At 55.5% G+C, this 23855-nt stretch overlaps 1 protein-coding gene across 3 annotated transcripts in view; it reads right to left on the bottom strand.

The window, feature by feature from the left end:
* Window positions 1-18863, bottom strand: part of CDH4 (cadherin 4) — a 607874-nt gene extending 589011 nt beyond the window's left edge. For all 3 annotated transcript variants that reach the window (XM_037812041.1, XM_037812039.1, XM_037812040.1), the window contains exons 1-2: window positions 18765-18863; window positions 16407-16518 (exon numbers count right to left, since the gene is read on the bottom strand). In XM_037812041.1, the coding sequence (XP_037667969.1) occupies window positions 16407-16518; window positions 18765-18821 (169 nt within the window). In that variant the 5' untranslated portion in view covers window positions 18822-18863. The remainder of the gene's footprint in view (window positions 1-16406; window positions 16519-18764) is intronic.
* Window positions 18864-23855: the final 4992 nt, after the last annotated feature.

The following is a 23855-nucleotide window of genomic DNA, read 5'->3' as shown; positions in this document are numbered from 1 at the left end:
CCACAGGGAACCAGCAATGTGAGTCTGAGGGTCATCAGATGCCAGGCCTTGGGGCGGGGGGCCGGGGATTGCAGGCACAGCCCCCACCTGGTGGGGCAGGAAGACGGCACCACACGACCCCACGCCATGCACGAGGCAGCACAGGGCATCTCAGTGTCCGCTGCGCACTGCAGCCTCCTGGTCCTCTCTCCCCAGTAAATGCCCACGAGGATCAAGCTACTTGCCTTGCATCTCACCAAACAACTCTAATCTCAAAGCTCAAAGATCATCTAGAAGCAGAAGCAGAGCACAGAATTGGTGCAAACTCTCCGGAAGCTAGAAGCTGCAGAACTGCACTTCTAGCCCTACATTGCCCCTGACGAGTTCAAACAAAAAAGACTTTAACAGATGCTCGGGAAAATAAAAATAGATTAATACGAGCCAAGCCGCTACAAAGGGGTTTTCTGTGTGGAATGATGGGCACTGCAAGTTTTCCTAAACAGGTTAGCACATTCATACTGTAAAGCACTAGACTTATTTTTTAAATAGCAAAACTACAATTATCTCTGCACACCCCGTATCGCCACTCTGCAGTGCCTCTGCGTAACGAAGCAGCCGCGAACGATAGAGCGGATGAGAGCGTCTGCAGCACGCTACACAGCCCGGCTTATCAAAATCCAACTACATTAATCCTTTTTCTTACATCAAAAATCAAATAAGTTTCTGGACAGAAGCTACCGTCTCATGAAGAGCAATTCCACTGGGAGATGGGAGTTTAGATTAACAGCACAATATGTTGGAAATAAACAGATAAGCGTTTGCCTCTGCAGCTCCTGGCTGGCACTCAGAACCGGGGCTCTCTCGGCCAAAACAGCGAGGGTCTGGGATCGCACACAGTCTCCCCACTGGCGTTCGCCAGCCACGAGAATAACCGGGAATTTCTGCAACGCATGCACTCCTTGATGATGCCATTTTCCAACAACACAAGTTTCGCCTCACGTGGCATTTCAGCAAGAGGGAAATAATATTATTTCACAACTGATAAGGGAGAATGCAATAAGACAATTCCTAGATCACCAAGCGGAGGGAAAGCCTTCCTGATAAAACAGCCACCTTTCAAAGTGAGGAAACTGTGATTTTCTGCCTAGTGGAGAGGAACCGATAGACAGAGGGCAGCCGGCAGCCTCCTTATCGCCTAGCGGCCCCTCTGCTCCCCTAGGGCTGCCGGAAGTGATTAATTAGAGCCTCTTTGAAGCCACAGCCTTAGAAATCCACTGGGGGACTTTTTATCTGCACGCCCTAGAATGATAAGCTTCCAGAACCCTCCTTTGAGAACCCAACAACGGGGCATGCCTCCAACAGCCGACAGCCCAGGCACCGCCCAGCAGACTGGGTCTGGCTTGAAAAGGAACCATCTACTCGACGCTTCCTTTGTAATGGGAGAAAAACCATTCATGACACAATTTTAAGCACAAGAAAGAAGCGGCCCAGTGCATGGACAGCATCCCGCCCCCCAGCCCCCCTCCATCCCGCCTGGCCCCCTGCCCCTCGCCCCCCTGGTCCGCCCTCTCCATTGAGCCACCTGCTTTCACCGCAGCAGGTGCCACGGCCACCGGGAGCCCAGAGTGCCAGCAGCTCCTCAACGCCAACCTTTGGCCTGCCAGGGGAGGCCAAATGCAGCCTTAATCTTCATCTCTCTGCTGTGAAAAGGTAAAACCAGGTGTCCCGTGGTGAAGGAAGCACCTTGCTCCTGGCTCGTTCCCTCACGGTGCAGGGGAGAGGACAGCCTCCAGGCCGGGGGTGCCGAGGAATCCAGTCCCTCCCTTATGGCCACGTGGAAGGTGACAGGTGAGCTCACCGACGGGCTGCAGGTGAGCCGGGGAGACTTCCAGCGTGTCGACACCGGCATGCAGGCCTCCAGGGTGGGGCCTCAGAGCCCCAGCAGCAGAGCCAGAGGCCCTGGCCGGGCACAGCCCACGGAGGAGTTCAGTCCTGCTCAGAAGGAAGCAAGGACAACGGACCCCTGGCCCCAGGCTGCATGGATCCGGCCAGCTAGGCACAGGCGGCAGTGCCCCCATCACTCAGGAAGAAGGAGCGTGTCATTCGTGGGCTCGATTTAATGTACAGCATTACATCGATGCTGGACCCAGAAAGCTGGGAAATTAACACACTGCCAGCGATTATTGGGGTGTTTCCACTAATTGCTCAGGCTGCCCTCTGCCTACTCACTCCTGCCTCCCACTCAGAGCAAAAAGACAGGCAAGTGGGGTGGGGGGCGGAGACAAGGGGGTCCTTATTCCCCAATCCTCTTCAACCTGTGAGACTCTGGAAAGTTCCAGAATCTCTGTGCTGGAATTCCAACCTAAACACTGGAGAGAACCCCATTCTGGTTTCATGGGGCTACAAAGTCTGTCATTGCCATCCTATTTAAACATCTGAGATTTTCAGAGAATAATTTGCTTTACAGTGTTTAAAGCAACAGGGCCACATCCTAGGCCCACAGTACAGTTTAGGTTTATCGAGGTCAGTAGATCCACTAGAATAAAGATGGGCCCGCAGTTTCTCGACTTCCTGTCCAGAATATTTGGTTTAAAACAAAAATACCCCAAACGCTCCATCACTTTCCCAGAAGGTGCTGTGTCACCCAGAAGACATTTGAGGCTCACACTCCCCACATACACCTGTTCCAAAGGATTTGCAACTTCAAAATGCATTTCAAAGGCCTCTAATTTTACCTCTTATAGGCTATTCTATTAGCCAGGATTGTAGAAATTTGACATTTACCACCATGAACCTTTCAAGCATGTATCCCTGCTTTTTCCCCATGTGGAAATATCTTATATTTCTGTATGGATCAGCCCTCCTGTACGCCCAGCTCCTTTAAGGAAAAAAAAAAAGGCAAGTCACAGCCATCCTTCATCGTGAAGCCTCTGGTCTCCAGAAAACCTGAGTTCTGTAATTTTACGGACTTTTGATCACAATTTTATAGCCTTCAGCCCTTCACTGGCATTCTGTTTTTATCTTAAAATTTAAGAACTAGATAGGACAAGTTTTATAAGCCCGTCTTTGTATCTGGAGGGAGGTGGGAAAGAATAAGCTAACTTAAGGGGAAAAAAATATACAGCTCTCATCAGCCAGGAGCCCACAGAGAAGGCTCTTTGGACTAACTCACTTTCTGACTTCCTTAGTTGCCCCGAGTTCACACATTAAATATGGCCAACATAATCCAACTGCACTAACACCCTATTAATAAGTAACTTACCATCACGTGCTGCCCCCATATATACATCCATGCATCTAAAGAGCTTTAAATAAGCCGCTGCATCATTTATTTATTCAGTTTTTAAAACATGCCTTTTACCAAAAGCTCTCTGGCCACACATTCAGAAAAGAAAGGCCAATGGGAACAAAGCTCCCCAAGCCGAACCATTAAACTTTTCCGATCGCGCCTCCATCCGATGGAGAAAGCACTGCCTCCACCAGCGGGCTCCGCAGCTCGGGGACCGGACATCAGGGCAGGCTCGCCTGGGGAATCTGGGGCCATCCATCGACATCCATCGCTGAGAAGTGCAAAGCGCCCCGTGGCTGGGGGTCCCGCCTTGGAGGGGAGCAGGCCCACCTTCCAGTGAGCACATTTCTGAGCCCAGATGGCCATCAGCAACTCGTGTGGAGTCCCTGAGGGAAGGAGAGGGCGCTGGGACTGACGGCGTCACACGAGTCAGACAGAAGGACATGAGCAGCAGTCTCTGGCCTGGCTCCGGCTCCGACCAGCCGGGGTCTTCTCTCTTCCACGCAGCCGACGGCCCCCCACGGACTGACATTAGTGGGTATCAAGAGTGACATCAGCGTAGGCCCCTATTTGGGTTTTCCATGGGCTGGGCAGTGCACGATAGGCTTTCTCTGCTGAATCCTCACCCCCATATGAGACGGGAACTGCCACCCCCCCCCCCCTGCATAGGAGAGCCCAGGTTCCAAAGCGTGCCTGAGGCAGCAGGTTAGGGGGTCGAGGCTGGAGCCCCAGCACCTCCTCAGACTCCACAGCCCACACTCCAGGCTGCAGGACATGCCGGTCTCCATCCAGGAGGAGGCTGGTTCCGGATCACGGGGTGCAGGCCCTGGAGGGAGGCTGCCCTGTTCAAACCCCAGCTCCCCTGGTATCTGCTGCATGAGCCTGCACAGGTGACCCCACATCGCCAAGCTCCAGATCTCCTACTTGGAGGGCGGTTGGGAGGGTGACTCCTGGTGGGGCAGGTGGGCACCTACACAGTGCCAGCCACCAAGGGGGCTCTGTCAGGGACAACTGCTCTATGACACCTTGAGTGGGGCAGGCATTACAACATGCCAAAGGCTGATGGAGGCTGCAGCTTGTCGTATTTGCAGAATTCATTAATCTATGCTGCTGGGGCCCCTCCAAATGAGACAGCTGTGAATATCCCATTAAAAAAGGGGGTGGGGGGGTCACATACCTCTCCCTTTAAAATGCTCAGCACACAGGCCAGGCTGACCATCAGGTAAAAACAGGGAGAAGCATCTACCTGCAAAGCCCTGGCTCTCCTCCCAGAAGAGGGCCCTCCTTGCCTGGCTCTGGCCAGGGTGCTTTGTCCCTGGCTTCTGGGTGAGCTGCCCCGGAATGCAGCGGCCACCACTCGCCAACAAGAGGGGCCATTTCCTCTCTCGGGAGTGGGGAGCCCGTTTGTAGACTCCACTGGAGAGGCAGATCCAGGCCTGAGACTTTCTGGGACCAGCCCTTGGGTTGCCTGTCCCCACCCAGAGAGCCGGGGCGGCTGGACTCTCCACCTACCCCTGGAGCCCCCCACTGCCTCACAGGTTCCCTCAGGGCCCCTCCCATCATTCACAGACCCAGGAAACATGGCAACTTACACCTCATCTTTGCAACAACTCCCTGTCTGTGTGACAGGCCCCCACCTATGCAACACCCCCATCTGTGTGATGCCCCCCATCTAGGTGATAGCCCCCCATCTATGCAACAGCCCCTGTGCCAGTTTGGATGTATTATGCCCCCCAAAATGCCATGTTCTTTGATGCAATCTTGTGGGGGCAGACATATTAGTGTTGATTAGGTTAGAATCCTTTGACTGTTTCCATGGAGATGTAACTGAATCAACTGTGGGCAAGACCTTTGATTGGATAATTTCCATGGAGATGTTACTCTGCCTATTCAGGGTAGGTGTTAATTGAATCACTGGAGTCCCATAAAAGAGTTTACCAACAGAAGGAGGAGCTACAGTCAAGTGAGACACTTTCAAGAGACACAGGAGCTGAGAGAGGGGCTGGAACACAACCCAGGATCAGCAGATGCCAGCCACGTGCCTTCCCAGCTGACAGAAGTTTTCTGGATGCCCTTGGCCTTCCTTTGGTGAAGGTACATCGCACTGATGCCTTCATTTGGGCATTATCATGGCCTTCAGACTGTAACTTTGTAACTAAATAAACCCCCTTTATAAAAGCCAATCCATTTCTGGTATTTTGCATAACCGCAGCATTAGCAAACCGGAACACCCCTCGACTGTGCGATAGCATCCATCTGTGCAATGCCCCTGCTGCAGCTCAGGCCCAAGAGATGTGACAAAAGCCCAGGCCCAATGCAGAGACTCAGAAGGCCGCTCGGCAGCTGCTGGAGAACTGTGCTCCCTCCAGCCTTCAGCGGGGCCAGGCAGCAGAAAGGCAGCCGCCCGGAACCTGGGAAGGAGATGCTCGGAGCCACAGGGGAGGCCCTTTTGGGTTCCACAGAACAGCAGCTTTGAGGAGAGAGACATGCTTCACACGGGCCTCCTGCCAGACCCCCCGCTCAGTCCCCGCAGGCGCCCCTATCTCATCTGCGGAGGAGACTTTCCCTTCCAGTGGCCGCACTGCCTCCATCCAACAACCCACCCCCAAACCCAGGCCTTTAGATTAGCAAAGTATTTACAAGGTATCTCAGCAATCTTATCTGCGCAGTAATCCTTGCTGAGAGTCCCCTTGATGGGAAAACAGTGGGGGGAAAACCAACACGCCACACACGTTTTAATTCAACAGAATCTCGTTCTGTGTCATGCGTTATGATATCAAATACTCGATGTCTGCACTGACGCGCCTCACTTGCCGTCCGGGAAGACGGAAAGGCGCAGCAGTGCTCCCACCGGCTGCATGCGCCTGCAGGGCAGGGTTCTCACGAGGAGCAACTGCCCTTGCAACTGTGACGCCAACAACCCTCTCATCTCCATGGCCTCGAGCTTCACAACCATCAGCTTCCCCCGGAGATGGGTAATCGCACAGATTCCCAGGCCCCCTCCCCAGAGCTTCTATTCAGCCTGGGTCTTGGTTTCCTGGGGCTGCCCCAGCAAATGACCACAAACCAGGGGAGGGAACACAACGGAAGTTGATTGTCTCGCGGGTCCAGGGGCCAGAATTTCAAAATCAAGGTGTGGGCGGGGCTGGGTCCCCCTGGAGGCTCTAGGGGAGGGTCCCTTCCGCCTCCTCCAGCTTCTGGTGGTTCCAGGCGGCCTTGGTTTGTGGCTGCAACGCACCCTCCCTGCCTCTGTCTTCCCACTGCCTCTCCCTATGTGTCTTCTGAGGACATCTATCACTGGATTTAAGGCTCACCTGAGGAATCCAAGATGCTCTCATCCCAAGTGCTCAACTTGATCCCAAACAACATCACATTTGCAGCCTGGGTGTTGGACATGGCACCATCCCACCCCCATGGCGGGGCTGGTGGGGACCCAGGAGCCTGCTGGCTCTAGCAAGCATCCCCAAGGCAGGCAGCTCCTGGTACCCACTCCAAAATCCTACCCCTTTCCTTTGCAAACAAGGAAACTGAGGCCTGGAGCAGGGAGGGCACCACCGCTCGGCCGCTCTCCAGCCAGGTGCCCTCTGCACCCTGCCATGCACTCCCCTCCTTGGCCCTGTGGAAGCAGGTGCCAGGGGCTTCCTGCTTGGCAAACTCACGCATCAAGCTTCCTCGGTTTTTCAACCCGATCAATGCAGAGAGCATCCAACTCACATCTGTGCAGCCAAACAAATGCAAAACCAAAAACCCACCATTTCTACAGGTCACACACGCAGCCACAGGTGCATGCCGGGAGACACTGGAAGCCAAGGGCTCCTGCTCTGGGTGGTCGCCCCCAGACAGGCACGGTGTCTGCACAGCCACACCCCGGAGCCGGAAATTACAGAAACTGCATTCTGAACGGAAAACGCATCCACTCAAAGAACAAGAGCACCTCTCTGAGCACCCATGGCTTCTGCCAGTGCCTCTCGCCAGGAGTGAGCACCCACCTCCACGCTAGCCCATCTTCCCATGAGCGAGGCATGGGTGGCCCACGCTGGCCTGTGGATGTGTATCTGTCACCGGAGGCTTACCTTAATCCTCCCTAAATCCCCACGCACTGTCAGCAAGAAAACAGAGTGAATCCAAACATGGCCAAGTGGGAAACAGCCAGATCAGAAACCGATGCGGGCTCTCCAGCCACAGTTCAGTTCATGCTTCAGGGTCTCAAAAGAGCAAACTCGCTCAGGACCCCCTGCGGAGCTGCCCGCCAGAGTCGAATCCCGGACTGAGGAGGGGCCGCTCCTGACGGAAGGAGCTCCTGAAACAGGGCAGGACTGTCCTGGCTGAGACAGCCCGGGGGAGCAGCCGTCTGCCAGGAACCGTGAATTTAGACTTCCTGGCCCCTGCCGGGTCACATTACTCAACTGCTCCGTGCCTCAGTTTCCTCGACGGTAAAATGGGGATGCCGTCACCAGTCGCCAAGGTTTCCACAGGAACCCACCACTTGTGTGTCGTGGCGCAAGTTCTCAGTAAATGGGAGGCAAGAAGACACAACTGTGCGCACCCACCCGGCACCTTCCATCATCGGAGATGCATGTGGCAGCGGAGTGACGGCCCCGAAGTCGCCCACCTCTGAGCCCCAGGACCTGTGACCAGGCCACTTTGCCACCTGACGCAGCAGAAGGGACTGTGCAGGTGTGGTTATGTCAAGGACCTTGAGATGGGGAGATGGCCCCCGAGGGCCCAGTGTAATCACAGGGGAGGAGCTGGGACAACAGAGGAAAGGCACCGAGACACAACACAACTGGCTCTGAAGATGGGGAAGGGGCCACGAGCCGAGGGAAGCAGGCAGCCTCTAGAGCTGGAAAGGACGAGGAGAGGCTTCTCCCTGGAGCCTCAAGAAGGGAGCACAGTCTGGCCGTGGCCTTGGTTCCAGGCCAAGAGGACCCGTGTGAGACTTCTGACCTCCAGAACCATAAGGTGACAGATTTCGGTTGTGTCCATCGCTAGGCTGTGGTAATTTGTCACAGCAGCAGCAGGAGACGTAATGCACACAGCAGGCAAGTTCCTCCCTGGAAAAGTCATAAAGAACAAGCCCTCTGCAGGCAGCCCTGTGGTCTGGGCATGACTCCACGAGCCCCAGGTACCTCGAGAGGCGGGAAGACACGTTAACATGGGGCGCGTCCTCCAGGGCCCCAGCTCCCGCCGCCTCCCGCGCCAGTGCTGGGGAGTTAGAAGGACACTGGTCTTCGCAGCACAAGCAGGTCAAAGACAACGAAGCTGGGCTTCTGTCCCCTCATGTTCTGGTTCCTTCAGGAGCTAGAGGGAAGATGCCCAGAGGAGAGAACTGTCAACGGCCCGAGGCAGGGCTGGAGGTCACAGGAGATGGCAGTCCCGGGCCACGGGCCCCCAGACTTCTCAGCCTTTCGACAAAAGGTGAACGATTTCCGCAGCCAGCTTACAGCGCACCACATCCGCCCTCTGGGGGGTAAGAGAACGCCAAAGTGCCACGAGATTTGGCGAAAACAAGACCACATGCAGGAGAACTTTATCGCCCCTGACGAAAGAAACTTCACCAATGCATACGATATTCTGTGAAGGACTTCACTTGGAGGAAAGGCTGTCCCTTCAAAAAGTCACGATAATAGGCAGATTCCTTGAAAAGATGAACATTTGCTTGCTTTGTCTCAGTGCGTGATTAGTTCTGGTATCTTCCTCACCATGCTTCAAAAGCAGGAGAGGAAAAGAGAAGGAAGGAAAGAGGGAGGAAGGGAGAGAGGGACGGAGTCCCTTCACTTAATTTTAAGTCACCTCTATAAGCTGGTTTCTAACAGGATTCACAAAGCTTCCACATTTTGAAATTAATATCATGAGGCAAACAATAGTTAACAACACACCAGATACATTTTGTTTCAATTTGTGTATTAATTTCATTGTGATAAAATAACTCTGTAGGACAGAATTAGAAAATTGCTATTTCTGAAACAAAGAAGTCACACGCCTTGGCGGCTTATACTACAATCCAAAGCGCTGTGCAGTCACGGGCGCGAGGGTGGCGTCCGTGCTCCAGAAAGCCCCCCGCGGCGGTGCTGGCAGAAAGGGGCTTGGCTGCGAGCGTGCAGCAGAGAACTTAGGAAGTCGGGGGGCGGGGGACAGAGGCAGTCACACGTACCCGGGGGGCGCTGCAGGCTTTATCCTGTACCCAGTACCCTGCTATCCCTAAACATACAACAGGGATCCCCTGCAAACACCCAGGCAGAGGCATGTCTCTCCATGCATGTCCCTCAGGGGCCCTGGGGCGGGTGGCCTCCGTGGGACCAATGCCAGCTGGCTTTTCTCTCAATCCAGCTCCCCAGGTCACACAGCAAGTGGTTTATGATGGCCTCAGGCTCACGCTGAATTCATATGGAATGTTCTGCAAGCTTCCAGAACAGCTGGACTCCTCCTGGGGATTATTCTCAGAGCCTGAGAGCCGAGGGAGAGCCCTGCTCTGGGACCCCAGCTGCCTGTTGAGAATGAGAGCCCACTGCAGGCATCGCGGGCCCCTCATGCCAGGCCCAGGACCAGCCGTGCAAACCCGCGATGTCCACAGCGTCTGGGCCCACTTCCGCGGGCCCTCAGGTGCCGGCCTCTACTGCCTCGCGCCCACCTTCCCACACGGGGCCTCGGGTGACTCCCGACGTCCACGGTGAGCAGAGATTAGCGTGTCTTTCCGCTTGGAAACTGCTCACCTCACAACTCCGCTCCCAAACATCTGCGATGTCCTTCTGTGTCCGCATAACATCAGCACTCTCAAAATCATCTTAGAAAGCACACGGGAGATAGAAACCACTAGAAATGCGGGGCTGGACAAAGAGGGGAAACTGAGCAAACGGCAGTCTGGCTGGTCCCACACCCCTCTGACTGCCAGTTTCTGATCCACAAAATGGGAACTTTCCTTCCTTGGAAGGGCTTCTGTCAAGGCTGACAGCCCCTAACCTGGCCCAGAACTTAAATGTTATTATAATCACATTATTATGACCCACAGCCTCGTACTCCCTCATCTTAAGGCTCAATTAAGCTGCCTATTTTGAGAACATGGAAACTTGAATCCTTGGCCACAAATGTCGATGTGTCTGTGGAGCCACTTTTCTGAATCGGGGGTGGGCGTGTCTTGGGCAGTGAAGGGTGTTTCAGCGGCAGGTGATCGCAGAGGCTGTGCAGGATGGAGGAGTCCACGCTGGGGGCCTGGTCCTCTGACCTGGGGCCTGAACCTGGCCAGCCGCTGCCTCATCCCTGAGCCTCAGTTTCCTCGTGTGCAACATGGCCAGAGGGCCAGTGCCCCTCGCCAGGCAGCAGCATGGGCTGGCGAAGCTGCAGCGCACAGGGGGCTCGGGACCCAGAGGCTGCAGCAGCTGCTGAGGACCTGCTCGGTTCTGTTTTCAACCAGGGCTACCAGGACCTCCTAGCTGCAGGGGCTTGGGGACAACATGCAAAGCCAGGCGATTTACGCTTCATCTCTCTACCCCTCTTACCTTCTTTCCAACTGAAGCCACTTCAAAGCACACAAACTTCCCTTTCTAAACACTTTCATTCTAGGGACCAGGCAAAATCAAGACACAGAAAGTCTGCTGAAGAAACCCAGACAAAACCAGCCACCCGAAAAGGCAGGTACAGGCCCCAGAAGACACCCAAGAGGCATACTGCTCTCCACCCTGGGCTTCGGGTGCTCATTCTCCGACCACACCTGGAGGCCCCTGACATTCCCCTGGCTCCAAGCATGTAAGTCCTGGATGAGAGCCAGGCCAAGCCGCAGCTGGGTCTGCATCCTGCGGAACTCTGATCTCTGCTGCTTCCTCAGGACCAACTTCCCCCGGGCCAGTCGATACTGCAGATGAGACAGCGTCCACAGCCTCAACTCTGGGCTTCCTGGAGAGTTGCTAAGAGATCCCACAGGGGGTTCACGTTGTCTGATGGACACTTCAGCTAGATACCCCTGGCTTAATATATTTAATGATCCATTCATGTCCTGCCCACAAGAGAGCATCTGAAGTGGTGACTGTTCATTTCATTTGTTCAACAAACATTGATGTTGTGCCCGTGACATGCTCTCTGCTATCCAGTGCACTGGGCAGTCGCTAACTCACAGAGGAGCAGAAGGCCATCAAAGCAAGAGCACGAGGCCAAGGCCCAGGAACAGGGATGTGTCGCAGGAGCCTGGAAACTAAGGCTTGGGGCAGGGGACTGGTGTGGCAGCCGTGTGCTCTCCCTTTCCATAGGCTGGGGGCTGCATCTGTCTGCATCCAGCAACCAAGCAGCCATGATGCTTTCACCTTGTTTTTCTCAACTCTTGGGAAGTGATAAGTCCAGGGCTCTGCAGCTATTCAAGGACACCAAATGGGACCTGGTTCCTGTCCTACCTTTCTACTTTCCCCATAGTCACAAGATGGCAGCGCCACCTCCAGACATCACGTCTGTGTTCCAGGCAGGAAGAAGAGGTGGGCAAAGAGCAGAAGACATGGCCTCCTGAGACTGTTCCTCTTCATCAGGTTAAAAAAAAAAAAAAAAAAAAAAAAAAGGCTTCCCCAGAAGCCACACCTAATAGACTTCCCTTCAATCCCACTGGCCCGAATCAGGCCACATGGCCACTCCAGTGCAAGGAAATCTGGGGGCGTGAGTATCTGAAACTGGGCATACTGTCACTCCAAAAGGATTCACACAGAAATTACCAGGAAGGAGGAGAGAATGGGTATCAGATTGGCAACTTGCAGTGTCCAATCATTCTAAGCAAATGTGCCTGGACTTCCGCAGCAGCTCCCGCTCTGCTGCCAGGTGACCACAGGGACCCCGAAACGCTGACAGTGTCAGCACCTCCTCACGCACTCATGGCTTCACCCAGCTCCTATGACTGCACACCCACCACACGGGTCAGGCCTGCTTGTCTTCCCGTGCAGTTAGACTCCCTCCTCTCCCATCTGCAGAGAAGGGTCAAGGCAAAGGTCAAGGGCAAAGAGGTGCTTCTCCATTCCCTCTTAAAAACAGGATGAGGGCACTTCTGGCCACACCCATTACATCATGAGAAATTCTTAAGACTCCAATTCCTCGACCCTGCATTTGATCTCTCCTTAACACTCTCTCGTCCTTTATGCCTTGCTATAGAAATGCACCATCCATTCATTCAACCAACAATTCCTAGCCTGTCTCATCTTCTCCTTTACTTCAGGTACCGTGCTGGACATGGGGAAACACATCAGACGCTCAGAATTGTCTACTCGGCAAAATCACTCCTCTCTTCTTTCCTAAAACAGAACCCTGTTTCTGTTCCAAGTGGCAGTTTGCTCATCCAGGAGGTGATGGATCATGATGGTTCTAAGCCAAGTAGGGCAATGCAACTCTCTGCTTTCCCAGCGCCCCACTCTGCCTTGTAGCTAGAATTGGCACGTGATCAAGTTCTAGCCAATGAGAATTTCTGCAGGAGTTCTGAGAAGGCAATTGCATTCCTGATATGGGGAAGAAACAGATGATGCCACTCTCCCTCCCCACTCTTTTCTATGCTGAACTCAGATGCAATGCCTGGGGCCACAGCAGCTATTTTATAAACATGAGGCAACAATCTGCCAGATTAAAGATTGCAGAATGATAAGAATAAAGATTAGGTACTTGAGGGTGTAACTGTTGCTCCAGCTTTTGACCATCTATTTTTGAACTCACTGTTGTGCAAGAAAAATTGACTCTGAAATAAAGGTTCTGCTATTTGGGTTTTACCCCTGTTGGCCCAGAGCATTCCTAACTGGTATAAATGGTAAACAAGAGTCCAAGGGCTGCTGCCTCATGAATCTTGCAGTTTAAGTAAGAGAGATGATTGAATAGATACTATAAACTCCTTGACGAGGACGCAGAGGGTGGTAGGAGGGTACATAAGATGGTTCTCAGCTAACTGGGGGACAGGGGAGAGGGAAAGCTGTTCTGGGGAAGTCTTGGTAAATCAAGCCATTATAAACAAACCGTCCCTCGATGTATCATTGGCACTCGTTGCATTCCCTCCTTCCTCAGAATAATGCCCGGGACTCACCCCCACCCCTCCCCACACCGGGCAACGTCTCTACTTACCTGTCACCCTTGTCTCCAAGATGGAGGGGAGATATGACCCATGCACCATTAGTTCCTACGAGGCAGACTGTAACTCCCCCACCCTTACAGGTTTTTCAGCACTAAGTTCCTGGGTTTTCCCCACTCTGTCCACGACGCAGGAGAGCTATGCAGGTCACGGAGCCGGGCTGCAGGCTCCAGTCAGGCTGATCATTAATTATTAACAAGGCAGAGAAACAGACACCAGCCGAGCAGTTGTTCCAGACTCATCTATGGCACTGAGACCGCTCCACTTTAGCCTAAGGAAGACAGCTCAACCATTGAGTTTAGATATCACCACGCCTGAGTGATCATGGCTGCGCATGAATTATCCTAAAAACAAAACTACAGCCTCACAGTGTACGCAGTGACATTCCCAGTGCTCGCCAGCAAAAGCAGGGGCTGGAAGCAAGTTGCAGAGGCGATCTAGGAACGCTACAAATCAGCAGAGCAAACACCCTACATTTCCATACTTAACAGCTACACTTTTCAAAAGGTTCACAATACATACTATTTGCTTCCCTATTGGGGGAAACTATTATAAGCCTAATTAGCATGGAATTTTCAGAATGCAAATGCTTTTCATTTAGACATAAAACAAAATGCCATGACATTTCTTCCATCCATTTATCATAAACAAGTTAATTACTGCGTAACAGACAGTTCCTGCCAGAATCTGTATATTTGGGGGCCGCTGGTGAGCTGACTCAGGCAAAGAGAAGGTGCCAAAAAGTGGTCGTTTAATAGCTTATGGCATACTTAGAATAAAACGGGGACTCTGTGACGCTTTACTTGTCAAATTAAGTTTAAGCTCTCTCTGTTGGAATAACTCAATTATAAGTAGTCATTATCTCTTTAGAGCTTGATTCCTACCAGAATAATAGAAACACCCTACTTCTTCATTTTTGACACATGCATCCTTACTGTGGTCTAGTGGTTGCAGGGTTTTCTGCATAAATAGAGGAATTTTGATCTGCCTGGGATTGATTATATGTCAGCCCTGGCATTCGCCTCCATATGTGTGAAATTGTTTCTAAAATGGAAAAACGTCTCTTTGTTCCTGAAACTCCACGCCTTAAGAAGAGCCAGGAGGAGACAAGAGTGTGAAGGTTCACACCAAGTACTGGAGAAATCCAAAGGACCCAAGCCCAGCCTGGAGGGGGGAGGACCCAGGACCCCTGGTGCTGGGGAGACGGGCTGCAATTCTTCCCTGACTCGTGGCCGGCCCTCCCCCCAGGTAGAAGGCTTAGAACTTGAGCCGCACAACCACCGAGCCCGAGAGCTGGTCCAGGTTCAGCTTCCACGACTCAGCTCTTGCCCCTCACCAGATGAAAGCCTCCTGGCGCAGGGGCCAGGCCACCATCACCAGCGAGCAAGGCTTTCCCTGGCACCCACAGGGCTGAGAGCCGCCCCTCACGAGAGAGAGGAGAGCTGGGTTGAAACCTCACATTTTGTCGTAAAAAGTATGAGGAGTTTCTGTTCTGTTCTGTTCTACAGCCGACAATATTGACCATTACGAAAAGGAGGGTTTTTTTTTTTTTTTTTTTTTTTAAGTCCCTGAGTCAAACGGATGTTCCGAGATACATCACGATTATCAAGACTCCACCACACAGTCAGGGAGGGGGCGGCTTCAGGGGGGTAACGGAGGGGCCCAGAACAAGCTGACAGGGGGGCTGCAGTCAGCACCTCCCGCACGATACGTGACAGGACACTGTCCCGAGCATGACGGACACCGCGGACACACCGGAACTGTCAGGAAGAAAAGGACTGAGAAAGACCGCTGGCCCTTTCTAACTCTACGCTGCATCAAAAGTGTCTTATCTCCTGAACACTCTCCATTCCCTATGCCTACTTCTACAGCACGTTAGTTCTGCTTCTCGGCCAACTGCCTAGAAGGTTTCTGTTTTGCTGTTGTTTTGTTTTGCTGGTCATCAAAGACAAGATCAATCTCATTACACAGCTATCTCAGCAGGTGACAATAACAGATAACAGTAAATAAATATCAGAAGGCAGACTCTGTGTAAAATAAAAATTCTGATTCACAAAGCCGGAAACAAACAAGTTAGGTCAACAAGCTCTGTCACAAGGCAAGAAGATGTGAAAAGTCAACTCGTTCTATGTGTGTGCACATGCAACGCACACACACACCCTGCTGTTAGCTCTTGAAGGAAAACTATTTCTCCCCTCAGTCACATAGTGCTAGGAGAGCTGGAAAATAAAACTGGGGAAAAACCAGCAGGCTGGGGATTATTTTGTTGTGAATGTTGAAATGTTGCTTTGATACTTTATTTAAAGTTCGCTCCCCCCGCCATCACTTTAAAATCAGCTAAAAGACTCCCACTTCTGGGAAACGGCTGCAGAGAGGGAAGGCACACAGGCCGAGTGCAGCTGTATGAGTCTAAAACCTCAGAGAAGGAAAAACTGATTTATTCTCCCTCCCATGCAAATATAAAGTTTAATTAGTTTGTCTTGAAAGGGAAACAGATCAATACGCAGGATGATCTATTGTCATTTGAGTTCTGAAGCTGTCTCCGAGATTCCCATCACAAATGTGGATATAATCCTGCAATTACAATAGAGCTAATTGGTAATTCCCTCCTGCATGTGTGTTTCCGTGTTGTCAGTGGGGCAGTAATGAAAATGAATGCCACATTTGTGAACAGCACGGCTGTGGGCTTATTTACCGCATTTCCAACAACATCGTCTGCTTTATCACGCGTTTCAGAGCTGGGATAATTTAAGGATTCAGAATCTCATATGTAAAAATACTTGGTAAGAAAGTCTCTCTGCACATTATTTGGGTGACGTTACATCCACATTCTAATTTGCTGCCCAGGAAATGATTCACCTCACTCAAAAATGACAGGGACTCTTAATCATTCACCTGTGATTCAAATGCCTTTCAAGCACCCCGGTGAACTCACAACCTCCGTTTTGTTGACAGCACAGCTCTAAGACCAGCCAAGCCTTGACGTTTCAGTCTAAAAGTTTTCCCCAATCGAGAGCATGGCTTTAAATTCACTTCTACCCGCAGCGCCCCTGTCCCTACCTTTGAGTAGCTTTTCTCCTTCCAGAATATTTTGGGAGATTAGTGCCGTGTAATCTGCTTCTGAGAACCCAGCCTTACAGGTCTGTCTGGACGTAAGATCCTCAGTATGGGCCTAGGGACAGAAAGCAGGGAGGTTAAAGCAAAAACAATCCACAGAAATCTAATGTGATCTTTTATGGAGGGTCTGCGGTGGGCAAGGTCTCGGCTGCCACAGGAACGCCGATGACGGGGCTCCTCCCGGCCAAGCAGCCGCTGCCTCTCTGGCCTCTGGGGACTTAAAGGAGCACTGGCTGGAGCGGACGCCTTTCTCCCAAGCCACTGGGAGGACGCGCCACAGGGAGCGCAGGGCAGGCTGGCAGCAAGGCTGGGGGCCTGCGGGGTGCACAGGGCAGACCAGGAGTCCAGTGTCAGCCAAGGAAGCCCCTGAAGGGGAGGGGGGCTCCAGGCGGGGCCAGCAGCTGGGGGCCAGCAGGGTCCAGGCCCGCCCTTTGAGGAGCCATTTTCCCCCGTGGGCCCCACACTGTGTGCTTTAAGGGGGAGGACCAATGCCTCCTGAAGTCTCCTCTGCGAGGTTCACCCCAGGAGGGAGGAGATGGGAGAGAGCAATAAAGAGGAGTCCTGGGAGTCAACTGAGAGCTGGGCAAAGCAACCGGCTCTGAGGGAGGCTGCAAGAAGACCGGGGTACACCGAGGGGGTGGGGGAGGGGCCCAGATCCCGTCCTCTCTCCTCTTCCTTTGACACTCCTTGGCCCTGGGCGCCCCCACCTCCAGCCCCTCCACGAGAGAAAGGGTAGGCATCCTCCTGTCCTAGGACGCTCGCTCGGCTTTCCTGCCCGATGAGGACATCTAGATGGCACCGAGAGGACAGAGGAGGATGGGGATGGCAAAAGGGCCCCTCCCTGGCTGCGGGGAACCGGCGCCACAGCAAGCGCCGGGCGTGGGGGCTGCAGGGACAGACAGCGGCGTGTGCAGCGGGGAAGCCAGCCCGCGACAGGGGAAGGAGCGGAGGGAGCTGGGAGCGCAGCCTGCACCCCGCAGCCCACAGTCGCGCCTTTACCACCGGGCTGCCAGAGCGGAACGCGCCTCCCGCCCGCCGCCTCCTCCAACCCCGCGCGCCTGGGCTTCCGAGCCCAGAGCTCCCGGGCACCCCGACGCTGGCCCCAGACGCAGGCACACCTCCACCCAAACGCCCCAAGGCTAAGCAGAGTGGGGCGCGGCGTCATTGCTGGGGAAAAGCTCCGAATCGCAGATCCAGTCCTCGGGAATACAGATTCCAAATAGCACTCGCACCCAGAAGGAGGCTAAACTCGTCCACGAAAGTTTCCGCCCGGCTCACCCCGGGCGCCCCCTGCGGCCTCGGAGCCGGCCTCGGCGGCCCGCACTTGTTTATTTCCGAGGTTATAACAGCGCGGCCCGGGAGGAGGCAGCGAGGCCGATCGGCCACGAGAGGGGGTGCCTGCAACTCCCGCGGCCCCTCCGCCTCCGCCCAGGGCTCGCCAGGGCTCCCCGCCCCCCACCCCCAGCAGCTCGGCACGCGCCCCCCAGGCGCCCCGCGGAACGCAGAGCGCAAGCTGAGGAGAGGGCCGGCGCAGCTCCCAAGAAGAAAGCGGGCGTCCGGCTCGCGATCCCTGGGCGCAGTCCCTGCCCGCGCCAACCCCGTGCCCGGCTCCCCCGGCCCCGATCCAAGCAGCGAGGGCCCCGCCAGAACTCCGGCTGCAGACCGCGCCGCGGCGGGGCTCCGCGGCGAGAGTGCCCAGCAGTCCACAACCGCCACCCAGCCGCAACGACGGTCCTGGCCGACACCACCAAGAAGAGCGCGGCGGCGCTGAGCCGCGGACCCCCAGCCCTCAGGCAGAGGCGGCCGGACCGGACGGCCCCGCACCCCGGCCCGCCCCCGCCAGGCTCCCCTAGCCCGCAGCCCCGGCCCGGGCCGGGCGAGCCAACTCCGGAGGCGCGCGGCTCCCGGGCGGTGGAGGGCGCGCCGGCTCCGCCAGCGGGCAGCCTGTCCCGGCGCGACCGAGCCGAGCTTCGGGTAGCGGCCGCAGGCACCGGGCGGCGAGGGACGCTCGGCGGGTCCCGCTACGGGCAGGGCTCGCGCCGTCCGCCGCCCACACTGTCGCCCCGCTCGGCTCCGCGGCTCCACGCCGCCCCGGCGCCTCCCTACTCCTGCCGACCGCCGGCGGCTTCGAGGAGCGCGGGCGCCCGGCTGGGTGCCGCGGAGCGCGCGGTGGGGACACCATCACGGGCCGGGGAAGCCCGGGAGAGCCCCCCCAGGGCGTGTGCGCGCCCCGCCGGCTCCGGGGCCGGTCCCGCGCTGCCCGGGGCTCCCGAGAGGCCGGCGCAGGGGGCGGCAACTTACCCGGAGCGAGCCGGAGAGCGAGAGCAGCACGAGGAGCACGCCGGAGCCCGCGGTCATCTTCCCCGCCGCGCCGCGCCCCGGCGCCCGCCCGGTGCCCGGCGTCCGGAGCCCGCTCCCCGCCGCTGCCGCCAGCGCCGCCGCCGCCGCCGCTCCCCCGCGCCGACCCCGAGCCTCCAGCCCGGCCGCGTCCTCCGCGCTCGCCGCCGGGGCTCCCCGGAGCCAGGCCAAGTGTGGCCGGCGGCGCGCTCCCTCGGGCCGGTGCGTCCGCCGGCCTCGCAGCCGCCCGCGCCTCTGTTCCGCGCGCTCCGAGCTGCAGGTGAAGCCGCGCGGCCGCCCCGCCGAGGCCCCGCCCCGCGCCCGGCCCCTGCGCTCGCTCGGCCTGACGCGGGCCTTAAAGGGGCCGCGCGCGCCCCGCGCCCCCGCCTCGCGCGCCCCTCCGCCGCCCCTCCAGGCCCCGACCAGCGCGGGGCGTGGCGAGCCCGCCCGGGACCGAAGAGGCCGAGGGCGCTCCGCCTCCCGGGGCCAAGCGGGGAACCGGGGGGAGCTGGGACAGGAGCGCCCCGCCCCCCAACCCGTGCACGCCTTTGGATGGGGGGCCCCTGCTGGCTTAGCCCGACTTCCTGGCCTGGCCAGCGCGGGGAGCGGGCACTTCCATTCTGCCCTTCCTTTAGTTTAGCAAGTGTGTTTTCTTACCGCATCCCCGGCCCCGGGCCTGCCTCAGAGCCTCAAGCCCACGTTCAGCTCACTCTCCGGAAAGCAGAGCAAATTAAAGAAAGGAGATGCACCCAAGGCTGTCCTGCTCCGGATGTGCCCCTAAGGTTTGGGGGCGGTACTAAAGCCCGTCTGTGCGTCCACACGGGCTCTTAAGGCAGAGAAGAAGAAGAAATTCCCGGAGGGAAGGGCTGAGGGCCAGCTCCCTTTGCTTGGCCTAGGTGATTTCCGAGCTGGAGGACATTTCTTTAAGGGATCATCCAGTGAAAAACATGTACAACTTGGAAAGTGACTCGGGGTGTGTGCTTGTTTCCTTTTGGCTTGGAGGTTTAAAGAAAAGTGGTTTTATTTGCTCAGATATTTCTAATTTTCTTTGTCTTGGTTTGGAGGAGATTTGTGTCCAGAATACATTAGTTCTGGTTTGAGAAATATGCTAGAAAGGAGGGAAAGAAGACTGAGCGAAACTGTGGAGCTCCAAGGTCAGACTCAACTCTGGTGAGAGAGCAGGGAAAGCTGCACAATAGCTCCTTTCTTCTCCCGTCTCTCAACTCTCACACTTCAAGGCAGTGTGGTCTGCTGGTTAGCTCTCTGAACTGGTCTTCAGGAAATCAGATTTTAGATAACTCAAGAGAAGTGGGGTACATTTTATATGCAAGAATAAACACAGCGAGGTTTAGTTCCTCAACCCGTAAAATGGCATGACTAAATGAGACACCAAGTTTGTACCAGGCTGCCGCCCCTCACCCCATGTCCTGCTCATCCTGGTGAGAAGTCCAGGGCACTGATTTCCAGGGCTGAACTGCTGGGCTGACCATAACATCCAGACTCACTCAGAGGATCTGCGTAGCAAGTGAGATTTCATGAACACTTCCATCAAAAAGCAATGCCAGAGTGAAATGCCATTCCTCAGCCATGTACTAGCAGGAGGTGAGGGACACCCTTCCCGCTTTGCGCCTAATGCAAGGGGCTTTGTCACCACCGTGGAGTGATTGCAGAGGCTGACAAAGGCTCCTCTCCGCACAGCGAGGCAGCTCTCCCATTCTAACCATTGTCCTGAAATGTCCTGGACTCAGGCGGCAGCTCTGTCTTCAGAAGGCCAAAGCATACGCAGATGTGTTTTGGGGAGAGGTAACCCATAGCCCAGCCTCGGCTCGAATGTGCCCCGTGCAACTGGGCAAGCACTAAGCATCAGGCCAGTTGGGGGAAAACAGTGCCGGACAGTCCTGAGGTGCAAACACTGGCACACACACATCTCCCCACTGTCAAATAAATATCTCGGAGCCTTCAAGTTGGGGCACTTCCACTCAGCAGGCAGCCCTTATGAGCTGCTGTGTGGCAGGCACCCGTCTAGGAGCTTTATGTAAGTTAGCTCATATAATCCTCCTAATGCGTGTCCTGTTGTCACCCCCATTTTACAGTTGGGAGAAGGGCGGCCCAGAAGATGAGGTGACTTGCCCAGGTTGCCCAGGTGGAGGGGCAGCGCCAGCATTCTAACTCAGCCCCGCGGTCCTGGGCTGCGTGGCACCCCTAAACATGCCCCATGGAGGAAGCCTCTCTACCCAACACAGGCCGTCCCGTGGCCGTGGTCTCTGAAGCGCTGCAGCGACTGCTGGGGTCCGTGGATAGCAGCAGTTTGCTAGACGGACTGTGAACGCAGCAAGCAGTGAGGCCACATGTAGAGAGGAGGGGAGATAGGATCTAAAACATACAGCAGAGGGTGTCAGAGGATGCTCCGCTGGCTCACAGCTACTCCAAGACCGGCAGCCTCAGCAGCCCCTGGGAGTTTTTCTAAAATGCAGATGCTCAGGCCCCACCCAGACCCACGGGAGCTACATCTGCCTGCTATCCTCACCCCAACCCCTCCCCACGGGTCTTCCCGGAAATGCAGGCACCTGTGCCCCTGCCTCAGCCCATCCACAGGGAGCTTTGGAGGATGGGGGGCCTGGGAACTCGCCTTTCAGCAGCCTCTCCCGCTGATGTTCATGCTGGCTGGAGTCTGAGAACTGCTGGCCTTCCCCAGAGACCTTACTTGCCAGATGCCCCACCCCGCCTTGGAGCTAGGGAGTCTGGACCTCCGGGCGCAGTCGACGACTCAGCATGAGGAATCCGGGGAAGCAGCGCGGCGGCCGCCACCTGGGGGAGCGCTGAGCCTTGCCACGCTGCGCCGGGCGCGGGGAGGGCTGCAGCTGCCTGGAGGAGGAGCTGTGAGCTCCGCACCCCGATGGAGAGCCCTAGAGAAGAGTGCGCTTTTGTTTTATAGAGAGATTCAGAAACTGCACCCGGGAGGGTGGTGTGAGGGTGGCTCTCCTCTCAACACCTGTAAACTGTTGACTGTAATTGGACCCCAGATGTTTGCTGAGCGCGATAGGCTTCTCCCCTCTGTCTGCCACTTGTTGACGCCAGTGGGAAGGGGCCATCTTTAGAAGCAAATCAAACGCCGGCACCAGCGCCTCACCGCACCTCCCTGCCTTTCATCTCACGTGAATTTGGGTTGTTTTTTTTCCCTTCCCTATTTATCATTATTTTTTAGACACTTCAATGTTAGACAAAAAGCTGTTTTGTAAAGAAAGCAGGAAGATGTTAGCAAAAGTCTGTTGGTAGAATAAAACAAAATCTTTGCAGACCATTGAAGATTGCCAAGGCACTGTGGAAATGAATGAAGTCAGCCTGCTGCCTGGTTCAAGAGAACCTCCCCGCATGGAACAGAGAAGAACAATCTTAAAGGAAACAGGAGGAAAGAAAAGGGCAAGACCAGAACAAGTAGCTCACTGCCTTCACTTCCAATAATTCTCGCCCGCCAAAGCCAAGTCATGCTGGGGATGAAGGAGAGAATAGGCCTTATAATTAGTGTTTTTCTCTCTACCAACACCCTCTCCCTCCTCTAAGATTTGCCGGTACTTGTGGGTGCCGGGCCCCGCGCTGAAGGTTTCCCATCGTAGTCTCCGTTCATCCTCACATCCCCTGTTCCACACACAGAAATCAGCCCAGTGACAGTGCAGAGGCTGCCCGGCCACCAGGCTGGGCTGCCTCATGAGCAGTGTGACTTAGAAATGGGGGTGCCCAGCAGGCTCTCTCTTGGTCAGGACCCTAGTGGGGAGACTCAAAGTCCCCTCCCCATCTTCCTTTCCAGCTTTATCCTCAGTCACCCACTTTCCCCCAACTCCAATGCTTGGCCCTACACCCCAAAGGAGCCCACACTGCCCTCTGTGTTCCATTCCTCTGGCCCCGCCATCCCTCCTCAGGAATCCATCAGCCTGCACAAGCCAACAGAGGGGGTGAGCTCTTCTCCCTGGCGTGCCTTGCCCACTCCCCAGGGACGGTGGACCTGGGGGCTGCCCTAGGGCTGCACACCCACCTCTCTGTTGTGGGGTTACTTTCCGTCTGTCTGTCTCCTGGACCCAGCAAGAGCCTTAAGGTGGAGACCACGGGGGCAGCACCCTCTCTGTGTAGCCCAGGTTTGAGCCTCGGAGGCCCCGGTGACTGAAGAAACAAGCACGATAATGCTCGCATCTGCCACGTTCTTCCTCCGTGCAAGCCCTTCATTTGCATTTTCTACCTTTGTTCTTGTAACCATAGGGGGTACATCCTGTCCCCCTACCCCCATTTTACAGAAGAAGAATCTGGGGCATGAAACAAGTGGAGGTGCTGGAGCCAGAACCCAGGGCTGCTGTGTCCCGAGCCACGCCCTTGGCGGGACACTGTCCCCAGGAAGTGGGGAAGTTCAGCACATGTGCTGGGGTTTCACCAAAAGCAGGGTTCTGAGAAATCCAGCTCTCAGGGTGCCACTGCACCCCTAGGAAGAGGGGGAAGGGGAAGCTGGAAAATGAGTCTTAGGAAATGTCTGTGGAGCAGGAGATAGGGTTCAGAAGGGAAAACAAAATGGAACCACACCGTGAAACCATGTGTCACTCTCAAAGGTCCCAGATACGCTAGAGAAAATCCTGGCAGCAGAGCGGGGAGGTTTCCAGATCCCTAAGACTTTGTTCTGCTCCACTTGTGGCTTTCCTGGTTTTTTCCCTGTCTGCTGTGAGGAAAGCGGGAGGCACAGGGGTAGGAGCAGGGACACGAGTCTGGGGATGCCAGTAACAGAACCCTCACTCTTGGCCTTGCCTCGTGTCTGATTTGCTCTTTGCTGGTTTTTAGAAGCAGCTTGACAGAAGGCAAAAAAGAGGGCACGGTCAGCCAGTTGATGTGGAAGCCATGGACACAGGTCCACTGACAGGTGCCAGCTGGGACCAGGCACCCCTCCTCAAGCTCCCCAGGTCTCCCAGAAGGGGTGCCCTGACCCCCAGGACCAGGGCACTACCCCCATGCGCCACGCCCTGGGACCTCCTGCTGTGCAGCTGTGCCCACTGTGTGTGGATCCAGCCCATTCCGCAG

This window comes from Choloepus didactylus, chromosome 19 (genome assembly GCF_015220235.1).
Source record: "Choloepus didactylus isolate mChoDid1 chromosome 19, mChoDid1.pri, whole genome shotgun sequence".
Taxonomy (NCBI): domain Eukaryota; kingdom Metazoa; phylum Chordata; class Mammalia; order Pilosa; family Megalonychidae; genus Choloepus; species Choloepus didactylus.
Note: the sequence above shows the minus strand (reverse complement) of the source record. Positions and strands in the feature narration are given on the sequence as shown.